This window comes from Corvus brachyrhynchos, unplaced genomic scaffold, assembly GCF_000691975.1.
Source record: "Corvus brachyrhynchos isolate BGI_N302 unplaced genomic scaffold, ASM69197v1 scaffold194, whole genome shotgun sequence".
Classification (NCBI taxonomy): domain Eukaryota; kingdom Metazoa; phylum Chordata; class Aves; order Passeriformes; family Corvidae; genus Corvus; species Corvus brachyrhynchos.
Window position 1 is genome coordinate 4,947,103 of NW_008237890.1, and position 13,254 is coordinate 4,960,356.

At 41.3% G+C, this 13,254-nt stretch overlaps 1 protein-coding gene across 1 annotated transcript; it reads left to right on the forward strand.

Moving 5' to 3' along the window:
• The first annotated feature begins 857 nt into the window (after positions 1-857).
• SNAPC3 (small nuclear RNA activating complex polypeptide 3) lies at positions 858-12,969 on the forward strand. The gene is made up of 8 exons (XM_008632566.2): positions 858-960; positions 2,197-2,281; positions 4,215-4,319; positions 4,832-4,981; positions 8,422-8,504; positions 9,737-9,901; positions 10,920-11,027; positions 12,712-12,969. Exons 1-8 carry the CDS (start codon positions 890-892, stop codon positions 12,857-12,859), a joined length of 915 nt encoding a protein of 304 aa, XP_008630788.1. The 5' UTR covers positions 858-889; the 3' UTR covers positions 12,860-12,969.
• The last annotated feature ends 285 nt before the right edge of the window (positions 12,970-13,254 follow it).

The window sequence follows — 13,254 nt, forward strand, 5'->3', positions numbered from 1 at the left end:
TGATTCCAGACTTATATTTCTCAATTACTTTGTATTCGTATGCAGTTCCACTCCAAATGGTTACTCATTACTACAGCGATATTATTGTTGACATGGGGAATGTTGTAAGATTATAATGAAAAAGAATATAATGAAATCATAAATGTTATTGAGAATAAATGGTACTGTTCAAAAGTTTTTCCTGGACTTCACCAGTGGTAGGATTGTCCCATGAAGAGATGGGTTTGCACAAGAGTTTGCTGGGATTTGAACTGCAGGTGGGCTTAGGCATTGGTGTAAGCCCTGCCTTTGTATAGTCAGCAAAAGTGGAGAGACAAAAGCAATCAAGTCTGATTCAAAGCAGGTGATACTCCTCTGTTTTAAATATTTTTTTTTTCTCAGACTATTTTTAAGCTGCATAAAATTCTTTTGTGGTTAATGCAAGATGCTTCTGGGAAGGATGGCAGGGGAAGGAATGCATGTATGATTCCTCTGAATCTGGTGTGCTGCCATGCACAACCTAAAATGGGAACCCATAAATGGGACCAGGTGGTGAAACCACCTCTAGGCTGCTACCTCTTAGACTTGCCAGACTGTGAGAAACCGCTGCCGTGTCCGAAGAGGATAGCTCTAGATTTAGATTAGATTAGATATCAGGAAGAAATTCTTTACTGTGTAGAATGGTGAGGCACTGGAAGAATGTTGCCCAGAGAAGTTGTGGGTGCTCCATCCCTGGAAGTGTTCAAGGCCAGGTGGGATGGGCCCCTGAGCAACCTGGTCCAGTGAAAGGTGTCCCTGCCAATGGTGCTGGGGGGAGTGGAACTAGATGATCTTTTAAGGTCCCTTCCAACTCAAACTGTTTTATGATTCTGTGATTCTATCTGATTTTTTTTATTGTTCTAGCATTGATATGTTAATGTCTTCTAAAAAAGAAGAGGACCCAGATGTTATTCCTGAAGATAGCAGTCTGCTCACTCTTCGGTATGCTGTTACAGTGTTCTCACGGTACCCTTATTTGGGGTGGGGTGGAAAATCAGCACAGAAGTACAGCTGGCTGCTTGTTTCCTTTACAGGCAGTGGTGTACTTTCTGGAGCACCATAAAAAATACCGTAAAGGCAGAAACACCAGCTTATTATGGGGTCATTGGTTGAGTCTTCTGCTTGAATGTTGCTTAGGAATATTTTATTGATATATGCAGACTATGCCATCTTTCTTATTGGAAAAGGATTTCTGGACGTAGTTGCTTCTGAAGTAGTGCCTAAGTTTGGAGTGTGCAGGGACCTTCTGATAATCATTTGTGTGAGGTTCCTCCAAAAAAACCTGTGTCTCATACCTTTAGTAACTCACAGTCACGCTGTAACAGCCTAAGTACTGATGCTGTATCCAGATAACTTCTTTATCTGAACCTACTCTGTTTTGTTGAATTTTGTTTTGTTCATAGAATTTGTTGATACTACTGGTTCATTTCAGAGGTTAATCAATATATGTTAGGTTTCTATCACTTAGCAAACTTGGAACTCATGCTTGTCCAGTTCAGACCTTTGTTGTACTTTACATAACACTAGTATAAAGAAATGTGTTTAGACTGTGATCAGTGTTAAGCCTGATTGTTACTGAAAATCCTTAGGAGGATCAGTAAACTTGTCCTGGATGTTAAGGATTTGGTGTTCATGCAGTGGTTAAATACATATATTTTAGTACGTATTCTACTTACAGTACTCTTTCTTCTACAAATGATAATGAAGGTTTGTTTTGGGGTTTTTTTAAAGTGTCTATGCTATGGGGCTGAGAAAGAATATTTGTGGGTTGTTTCTTCCCTTGTGTTTTGCTTGAATGTGTATTCAATTTTTTTAAAGTAGAAGGAATTGTTGAAACAGCTTCCTCAAAGGTTGCAAAGTGTTCTGTCCTAGGACAGCCTCTTCAAACAACATTTTGCTGTGTTTTCTTGTGAGTGTAAAACTGCTCACAAACAACCTGTTATTTGTACATAAGGGGGAAAAAACCCACGAGCTGAAATCCACAAGCTGGCCTGTGTACTATCAGGTTTTAGGAGAGTCAGGAGATGAGTATTTTAAGTTAGTCTGTCCCACTAAAGCAGGAATCCTGCTCTTTGAAAGCTGCTCTATAGTAGCTTGTGTCATTTAAAAATATTAAATTCTTGAAATTCTACATGGAAATTGTTAAATAAAATTTTGTCTTGTGTTCCTGCCCCTCAGAATTAGAAAGAAGAACTTAGAGAGGAGAGAAGAAACAATTATTGTGGATCGGGCTTGCAGACAAGAAACTCTTACCTATGAGATGGTAAGTTGCCTGTCATCTCATAGGATCTCAAGACAGCCAAAATCGTACTTCTGGCTGCTCTTTTATTCACCACTATGAAATGTACACTGTAAATGTTTGCAGATTCAAGTTTGCAGGTAATGATTAAGGATAAAGACATTTTATAGAAAGATAGGACAGGAAGTCTGCTCTTAATTGTCTATTAATACTGGAGGAAGTTAAGGAGGAACTCCAGCTCATTACGACTGTATGACTGCTTTTTCTAAGTGCTGTGAACTTAGAGCTAGACAAAAAGTGTAATGTTTTTGCTCCTGGAGTCCAGTGTTGGAAACTAAGCTTCAGTGTGTGAATGAATGTGAGCTAGTTTCTGTAGGGCTGAAAGAAGAAGACAGTAGTGGCACAGTGGCAGTAAATTCCTAATTCTGAGCTTTGTAACCCAAGTTTTTCAGCCATTCTGAACTGCCAGGAACCAAAAGTGTAGTCATCAGCCCCTAAAAAGCCTTATTGGAAATTTTAAACTATGTTTAGTACCTTTTTTAAAAATTATTTCTTCACAGCCATTAAAGTCCTAAACAGCAAAACCTCATTTCATAAATGTTCATAGAATCATTAAGGTTAAAAGACCTTTAGGATCATTGAGCCCAACCATTACCTTAACACTGCCAAATCCACCTCTAAACTGTATCCCTGAGCACCACATACACACATTCTTTGAACTCTTCCAGGGACACTGAAGTGCTGGAGTCTATGGCTTGAACAAGCCATGAACTGCTTCAAAAATTAGGGACAGAAGTGTAGTGAGGAAAGAACCTCATGTGACTATTAGACATTTTTTCCCCTTGAAGCTTCCTGGTTTGTCATGAGTTATCATGTTTCAGCTGTTCACAGACCCAGGCACAATATGTAAACAACATGATGCAACTACTCTGCTGGGCTCTTAGCCTGGGGAATATCTGAGAAAATATTAGCAACAGAAACCTTCATAAAGGGTTTCAATGAGTGGTGTCTTACTACTATTACTGAAGAATGGGCACATGGTCATTTACTGCATTCTTTAAGTGAGCTGTGTCAGAGCTGTGATTCTGTTGTTGGGGCCACAGTGCCTCTGTACAGGAGGAGAGCAGTAAGAAACATGAGTTTGGGATGTATCACATGAAGAGGGCAGATGCAAGGCAGAGAGCACAAGTATCTGTGACGTCTCACAGGAGTACAAGTTCCTGTTACTAAATCTGAAGAATACTCTGTGCTGGTGGGAAGTGTTTGTGCAGGAAGTATTCTCTCTTGATTTGTCGGAAAAGGAGGAAACTGCCACAGAAAAGTGCCCTCCCTCATTCTCACAGCTGGGCTATGTCTTAAACACGAAGCAGGATGGCAATGCAGGGATGCATTTACTTCTCTTCTAAAACACAGTACTGTGGCAAGGGCAGTGCTGGGTTTTGGGTTTGGATTTTGGAGAAATTGTGGCCTCCAGCTATGTCTAGCTTCCCCAATAAGAGGGAGTGTTGCACTAACTGTAATTTTCATATGCTTCATTCTGTGTATGTTTTCTAGGTCAGTGTTTCCCAAGTTGAGTGTTGCAATCCCCCTTTACATATGAAAGCATTCAAAGACTATTTCAAAGCACTAAATGGTGAAAGTTGGTAGCTGCTGGTTTCCATGAGGGCAGAATGACAGCAGCCTCTAATTCCTTTATGCAGGGCCTCTCAATAGCCAGCTATCTTGCAACAAAGCTTAGAAATGAAGGAACATGCTTGAACTGCTAGAGCAGTTTCTCACTTTTCCACCTTGGAGGAAGTAAGCTGTTTTCAATTCAGAAGGCTACATAGTCAAAAATGAGTTAGCATTTTTCAGCATTTCTTGGACTGTTACCCAGGGTCTATCATATATATATATTTATATATATGTGTAGTTGCCAATATAATATATATATGTGTATGTGTATATATTTTTCCAGGAGTCACATGCAACTGGAAAGAGGCCAGACAATCCAGCAGATCTAATTGAGGAGGGAGAACTTCTTTTAACTCTGAACATCTTTTATCCTGTTATATTTCAGAAGGTTAGTATGAAATTCTCTGGCTTGTATTGTGATTCTTTCCTATTCAGGTAATATCTTGCTCTCCCAAGCACTTTAAATCAGTGAGTCCACTGAAGACATGTGGTAAACCCTTAAACTCTGGCAATTTCTTAAAGCTTTTTCAGAATCTGGCTTTCATTCTGTTAGCAGTTTACATAACAAAACTTTTACAGTAACTACTCAGTAGTTAATTTATTTTACAGAAAGCTCAAAATCTGAAACTAAATACATGAAAACGAAAATACTCTTTCTGGATTTGGGATAAGTGAGCTCTGACTTTCTGTCTTTCTTGCACTTTCCGATGGAGAATGTAACTTTTGAGTTTCTGAATAAAACTAATAAATGTCAGTCTTAGGAGAGGCTATGGCAAGATGCTTTCAGAGAAGTGATGTGCCAGATGCTACCAGTAATGACCTTAAACTGTCAAATGAAGTGCAGTGCTAAGGTTGACAAGTTATAATTTATCTGAAGTTTGTATGCTGTGTTCTTTGTAGCATAAAGATCACAAACCCTACCAAACGGTCCTTGTACTGGGCAGCCAGAAGCTCACTGAGCTGAGAGACTCGATTTCCTGCGTCAGTGACCTCCAGATAGGTGGTGAGTTCAGCAGTCAGCCAGATCAAGCACCAGAGCATATCAGCAAGGTAAAACTTTCTATGTGGAACCTTCTACATGTCTAGGAGCCTTGCAAACATAGAGAGGGAGGTAGAATTTTGTTTTGTTGTTTTTTTCTTCAGCCCTAAATTCAGCTGCACTAGTTCTGCCTGTTGGTTGCACTGCAGGTAAATACTTCGTAACGGCATTACCAAGGTGATCTGTTTTGTGCAATGTCACAAAAAACATCATCATTGCTACTGCTAGAAAATAGAAACACTAGCAGCAAGTTTTGCATAGATATATCACTGTGGACTGATTTTATTTTGAGCTATATTCTCAAACATCAGAGGTAATAGCTAACTAAATGTAGAACCATCCCACTATGCTTTGTTGTTTGCAACTGGGTGCTGATCAAAAGTAGGGATGAAGATTATTCTTCTCTCCCAAAGTTGCCAGGTTCTCTCTGGATATGAGCAAAACAAGTCATCTAGTTGAAAATACTGAAATTGATCATATATTGTATGACATATAATATATGTCATATGATTGAATGGTTGAGGTTGAAAGGGACTTGTGGAGGTCATCTGGTCTACCCCCTCCACTCATGCAAGGCCACCTACAGCTGGTTGTCCATGACCATGCCCTGACTTTTTTTGCATATCTCCAAGGATGGAGGTTGCACAACCTCCCTGGACAACCTGTGTCAGTGTTCAGTCACGTTCAGAGTAAAGAAGTGTTTCTTGAGGTTCAGGAGGAACTGCAGGTGTTTCAGTTTGTGCCTATTGACTCTGATCCTGTCACTTGGCACCACTAAAATGAGCCTGGCTCCATCCTCTTTGCACCCTTGCTAGAGGTATTGTGTATGTTAATAAGATTCCCCTACCTGAGCTTTCTCTTCAGGGTTATCACTTTCTCACCCACTCCTTTTAGGAAAGATGCTGCAGCCCCTTCATCTTCATGGCCCTTGTGGGACTCTTTCTCTAGTATGTCCGTGTCTCTCTTACACTGAGTAGCCAAGAACTGAAGAGAGGACTTAAGTTATGGCCTCACTAGTTCTGAGGAGAACTGAAGGATCACCTCCCTTGACCTGCTGGCAATATTTCATCTAATGCAGCACAGCATCCCATCTGCTGCATCTGCTGTCTTTCCTGCAAGAACATGTTGGCTTATGTTCAGTTTGGGATCCGTCAGGATCCTTTTTGCCTAGCTGCTTTCCAGCTGAGTGGCCCCCAGCACACAGTGGAGCATCAGCTTCTTTATCCCCAAGGGAAAGACCACTTCTGCTTGCTCAACCTCACCAAGTTCTTGTTGGCCCATTTCTCTGGGCTGTTAAGATCCCTCTGTCTGGCAACAGGATCATCTGGTGTATCAGCCACTCCTTCCTGTTTTGTGTCAGCAGCGGAGAAGGTAATGGTAACAGACAGAAATTAATTGAAGAGTCTGAATGTAAAACACATTCCTACCACTGTGTCTTTGTGCAGCTCATCTGAGAAGCCGTGTCTTTGGTCCTGGTGTCTGCTTTTCCTGTGTTTTGACAGCCTAGAGTTAATAGCTCAAAGAGACCTCTGCACACAAATGAGCATCCCCAGACTGGTCTGGTGATGGAGGGTACCTGATTGTCCATGGTTTTCCCATTTAGAATAAATAGGGAAAATCTTTATCAAATCCTTGAAGAGTGGCTGAGGGAGAAAAGGAGGCTCAAGGGAGACATGATCACTCTCTGCAACTATCTGAAAGGAGGGTGAGGAGGGTGTAGCCAGGTAGGGCATCAGTTCTCCTGGGTAACAAGAGATAGGATGAGAGGACACAGCCTCAAGTTGCACCAAAGAAGGTTTAGATGGGATGGATACTACGAAACATTTATTCACTGCAGGGGTGGTCAGACATGGGAGGCTACCCAGGAAAGTAATGGAATCACCATCCATGAAGGTGTTCAAAAATGTGTGGATGTGGCATTTGGGGCACAACGTAGTGGTGAACACGGCAGTGCTGGGTTAATGGTTGGACTTGATGATCTTAGAGGTCTTTTACAACATGAACGATTTTATGATTCTATTCCAACCACTTCCTGGGAAGCAGGGCCTCAGCATCCATAGTGGCTGCTTTGGAAGACAAATGCTTTCCCGGTGAACCATCCCTTCCTTTTTTCCTCCAGCTCTTATTGCTGAGTGCAGCATCATGTGACTTTGGATCAGTTTGGGTCAGCTGTCCAGCTACATTCCCTCTCAGCCTCTCATCCAGCCCCAGCCCGCTGGTCTTGGGGAGACTTGAAGTGACAGCCTTGAAACTGTGCAACCACTGCTCAGCAGTAGCCAAAACACTGGTGTATCATCCACTCCCCCTTGCCAAAAATGCAGAGCGTGCACCAGAAGGGCTGCTGTGAGGTTAAGTTAACTCCATTCCAGCCAATCTTTGTGCACTTGATCAGAACACAAAGTACTTTTCACTGAAATGACAGAGAATTATTGAAGTCTTGTCCCTTGCACACACACACGTGCACACTCACACACAACTATCACATGAGAGCACTTCCTGGTCACATCTGTATAAACAAGATAGTTGCAGTTCTGGAAGGTCCAGTTACCTCACTTCTAGGGTCTCACAAGAAAATCTATCATCCTTCAAAATGCTCCCTTAATTACAAAGTTTGTCACATGTAGACAGTCCATATGTAACATTCTCCTCTATCAAAGATAATTAACAGTTTATGGCAGTTGTACCAGCAGTGCAAGAGTCACCAGATGCCAAACCAACTCCAGAAGCTGAGCTAACCATTAACCTGCTGCCACCATGTTCTCTAAACCGTATCTTCAAGTGCCACATTCACACACCTTTTCAACATTCCCAGGGATGGTGATTTCACCGCTTCACTGAGCAGCTTATTCCAATGCCTGAGCATCACCTGCTGATGGGAAAAAGGGAATAAATCTCCTTTTTTTTTGCTTTGCTTCTGCATGCTGCCTTTGCATTTTTCTCATTAAGCTGCCTTTATCTCAACCCATGAGTTTGCCTGTCTTTTGTTTCCCCAGTCCTGTTAAGAAAGAGAAGTGAGAGAGCAGCTGGATAGGTATCTGGTAGCCACCCAAAGTCAACGCACTGCATCTTGCTAAATTTTTAAAATATTATTCTTTTTTAAAGTCAGTGCCTTGCAATTACTGAATTTGGGCAGCGATGCTTATGTTCTTGTTCTGTGTTTTTGTAGAAGTCCATAACTGCTACGATGGGGACAAAAATAAGAGAAGAGCACTCAAGTAACCTGTAATGGCTTGAGAGCAGTATCAGCAGAGTAGCTGCATAGCTGGCAACCATATGAGCCTAGCTGTCACACCAGCATCTACAATCAGAGCAGAACTTTCCTTAGATACCTGTAGAATGACATCTCTTAATATAATTTACATACTTAAAATGCTTGGATTTTTGACATGTTCTTGTTTAAGGTGTTTAATCTCTCATAACACTAATGGAGACTTCTCTTTCTGTCTCTCAGGATCTCTACAAATCTGCCTTCTTCTATTTTGAAGGCATCTTCTATAATGATAAAAGATACCCAGAGTGCAGAGATCTGAGCAGGTACAGTATTTGTAGATGGTAACTAAGGAAAACAGTAAGGAACATAAAATTTGTTTCATTTTGTTTATGACTTGTGGTGTTTCAGATACTGGAATGTCTAGAGTATGAAGCTGGAATGGACTTTTTCTACTGTTTTTCCATGTTTAATTGATTTTTACGGAGAAGTTTAACTTTACTTGCTCTAGTTATTCCTTCTATTTGCTTCACTTTTGAAAAGAGTATGAATACATTTTTTAACCTGCAAATCCTGTTTTGCTCTGTTGAGATGGGATTTCTATGTAAGGTGACAGGTGCCATTTTGTACTGGCTTTTTACGTGCCCTCCCTACTTGTGATGGCAATTCGAAGACTTGCCTGTGAGGTAGAAGGTGGGTCAGAAAGACAACAAACTCAGCTGTGGTTGTCCCGCTCAGTCTTGAAAATATGCTGAATGCCTTCATTGTAAAGTCAACATAGTGTCTGTGTGACTGCTCAGAAAAGAAATCTGAGATTTTAAGGAAGTATGGTCTTGCTGATACACTAGTGAGATTTGGGAGATCAAAATGTTTAAAATGGCTAGTATGGAAGAGCTGAGTTTGGACCCTGTTGTTCTGCCAGATTTGTATGTGACTTCAGGGAAATTAATATTTTACTTCTTGTCTTTCTGTCTCTGAACAACAATGATCTTCATAGAAGGGCTTGTCATAGCATACACAGCTTGTAGAATTAGATGCCTTGTGTGTAGGAGTGTGCTGAAAAGCCAAAAAGAAATTGACAGTGACCAGTGCCCTTCCAGTGCTAAATTTTGGTTGTAACTGCACTTGTCAGCTTTGTGTTTCTCCTTGACAAAAACAAAATAAAAAAAGCTTTTCAGTACTTTAAAACAAAGTTACTGACCAAGTGGGCAAAATGACCTGCTAGTAACTTGAATTACTGGACTACTTGAGAAGTGTTGTGCTGTGAACAGTCTGACCTGGATGGGTGCCATCAGGAGCATACACTGACTAAAACTCCTCAGGGAAGCTGCCTGGTAAGGACTGAAAGGCAGATGTTCCACTAAAGCAGTGCACAGTTTTATGGGGTTGTGGTAGTGCTGTGAAATCACCTTAAATTATTACAAAATGTTGTGAACTGTTTTGATTTCCATCATTTAACTGTGTCTCAGTGAAGAGTTTTGCATGTCCCCCAAGGCATCTTTTTCTGTGCATTCACAGTTCATAGCTTTGCTATGCTGATAGCCTTTTCTGTTTTCAGAACAATTATAGAGTGGTCAGAATCTCATGACAGAGGCTATGAAAATCTTCAGTCTGTTAAGATGGAGGACTATGTATTTAATGATTTATCCCTCAAACTTGGCTTTCCATACCTTTACTGCCACCAAGGGAACTGTGAACACATCATTATAATCACAGATATAAGGTAAGTTACTATTCTTTGGGAGTCCTTAGGCAAATGAAAGTAAGCCTTCTCTGGAGAACTTCAGCCGTTAAATGCTGAATGTTTGTTAGACTAACTTATTTGCTTTAAGATTATTCTACTGCCTTCTGCAGGGTTTTTCTTCCATATACATGGGAGTATCTCTGAAAGAAGAGGAGTAATCTTCCTTGCTTTTTTCTTTTTAATTTGCATGCAAAGACTGCTTTCTAATTAGTGTGGTATGACTGTTAACAGGAACGGCAACCACAGTGTCAAGATCTTTCTATGTAGAGATGTGTGGCAGATATACATACTGGTTCTGGAGCACCAGGGAGTGGAATGTTGTAGGCTGTGGCTGGGCTCATCTGGGCTATTAGTTTGAACTTGAAGCTGAGGGGCAGGAACTGAAAAGAGAATAGAGGAGTGGAAATAGTGGGCAGAGGTGGATAGGCCAGGAAGAGAAGGAGAAGGTGATAGTGACTGTGAGGTGGCAACCACATCCACAGTAGAACTATTGTGTACACTTTACTTAGTGTATAACTAGAGAGAGCACTCCTCTGTTTGTCTGTAGTGGGTGGCAGGTCATTTTTTGTTCCTAGAGCCTGATGTACCAATGCATGATAATACATGGTGCTTTCCAAAAGGAGCACAACCCAAAGAAAAGCATAGATGTTGCACGTAGATGATCTCAGGTTTATGAGCCTCTAAAGATTTACCTGGCAATAGCTAGTTTGTCTGCATAGGAGATTAAAGCTTTAAAAAGACCACTGAAAGGAGATGGTCTGAAGACTTCTGAGTTACTGCACAAACTGAATTTACTTGTGACCATCGAATCCACAGATGGTTCAACTAGCAGTCTATCTCCAGATCTTCACCTGTGTTAAGAAATGTTAAGCAGAAATCTAGTCATAGTTTACATGGGAATTTCAATTGTCTCTTGTCTTCAATGTCTATGCTTATGTTCAGATAAATTTCAATATGGCAAAGTCTTTATTGTATGAATTTATTTATTTCCCTCAAGGCTTATTCATCATGATGACTGTCTGGACAGGAATCTATATCCCTTGCTAATCAAGAAACATTGGCTATGTACCAGAAAATGCTTCGTGTGCAAAATGTATACAGCCAGGTATGCTATGTTCTTGACCCTATTGTCATCTTAATTAAGTCTTTCTAGGTGCTGCTACTAACTTAAAAAAAATAGTAAAAAATCAAAGCTCTGTATGTGTTTCATAATAATAATAATAATAATAATAATAATATTTGCTCTTCAAGCAGCTGACCTTTCACTAACCAGGAAAAGGCTTCCTGCAGATAGTGTTCATTTGGAGTTGATTCAGGAGATTCAAAAGAACTAAAATGAGTAAGATCAGTTATTTGGCTCATGTTCTTTTGCATACCTACAGCTTGGCTCTCTTATCAATTACTTTTGAAATCCTACTTTTGGGGGGAAATGCTGCATTTTTCCCCTTTGCAAGACATGTGTTTCAAATTCATTTACCAGAAATCATACAGAGCTTTTGTTTAATCTAGCATCTATGCAGGTATAGATCTGTCCAACTCTTTTTTAAAAGGCATGTAACTTTCCCCACCTAAACTCCTAACCTCTACCTGAAAACTGTGTGCTCTGCAGCTGTTCTTGAAAGAACTCTTTGTGATTTTCTGCAGTTAAGAGAGCAGAATATGAATTTAGTGCTGTTTATACACTTTAGTGATGTTAATTTAGATATGAGACAGACTTTCAATAAACAGGAGAAATTTCTCTAAAGACTAGGCTAGGCTCCCTGATTTTATAGATCTGAATGATTTATTTGCAGAAACACTGGTTGCCTTTTTTTCCCCCAGGACAGCTTATGCTCTCAGCCTCTGTTTGACACAGCAGCTGTGTCTTTGTTGTCTTCCTTGTTTGGCCTTAAGGCTTCCCTGGAATCATGCGAAGAGCCAATTCCCCTTGAGATGGTAGTCCATCCTAGTGTTCCTAGCAGAGCCCTGAGGATGCTTTCACAAGGGCCTGTGATCTGTGAGGCATTTGGCCATAAGGGGAGGTGGTGCCAAAGGGTCAATATGGGGGAAAAATGGGATGGGAAGGGTATTACCAGAGGTGATGTAAATGCATTAAATTAAAACCAGGATTAAGCACTAAGCTGAAGTGGGGACATGCTAAACTATGGACAGCAGAGCTGCTTTGGCTGGCTATCCTTTTTGTTCTAATCTGTGCAGATAGCATCTGTAATCACCAGAGGCCTTTAGCTGCTGTGGCCTCTTGAGTGCTATCATGCGTTAATTACTCAGTGACATGGCAGGCCCTTCTTGTATGTATTAATTTGTGTTCATGTTAACTTCAGTGCTTGCTGGAGTGTGCTGCAGTCCTCGTCTTGTCTGCCTCGTTCAGGTCCTGCTTTTAGACTCCTAAATGGTTTTGATTACTCAGAGGAGCTTGGGTCAGTACATGTCTGCTCCATACCACAGTTTCTTGCATTAAGGGAGAGAAGATTTATCTTTTATGACTTCGATGGTCTCAGGGTGGACAGAAGATTCCTGGGGGGTTTTTATGCACAGTACCAGCTACACAGGTTTGAGGAGTTTCTCAGGAAGTGCTGCTGTAGCTGCTGGGATTGACACAGAATGGGTGTGAAGTCTGGAAATGAGCTGTATGCTTGGGATGAGAGATACGCAATATAGGTAGTACTTAGTCTACATGAAATTATTACTGATGTTTGTTGCTGCCATCCCCAATCCTGAGTAAAATGTTGAGATATTTGTCACAAGTGTGTTGCACTTGTGAAAAAACACTTGTGTTTTGTAACCTGCAGGTGGGTAACCAACAGAGACAGTCTGGCCCCACAGGATCCTTGTTTCTTCTGTGATGTTTGTTTTCGGATGCTCCATTACGATTCAGAAGGCAATAAACTGGGGGAGTTTCTTGCATATCCTTATGTTGATCCTGGGATTTTCAACTGAAACTGACATGCGCCAGGATGCATTTAGTGAACCACTGTTGGGGTCTCCCCCCCTGCCATGTAGCCCTGGGAGAGGGGCCCTGAGGGGACAGAGATGGGGTTTCCCTGCCCCTGCTCAGCCTCGTTCCCATCGGTTGTTTTGTGTTCCCTGCGCGGGCAGAAGGACCCTTGGTCCCGTGATTGAGCAGTTCCTGGGCAGATCCCGGCCATGCGGCTGGAGAAATAAAAATCTCTGAAACAGCTACCAAGAATCTGTCCATATATATTTCTTTTCCATGGGACTCCTGGTTTGATATATGTGTGTTACAGTATCCCCACTGTAACACTACACAAGCCAACAAAGGAAACCTTGTGGTTTGTGTCTACTATAAGCTGGCCCATCAAAAGGGGGGGGGG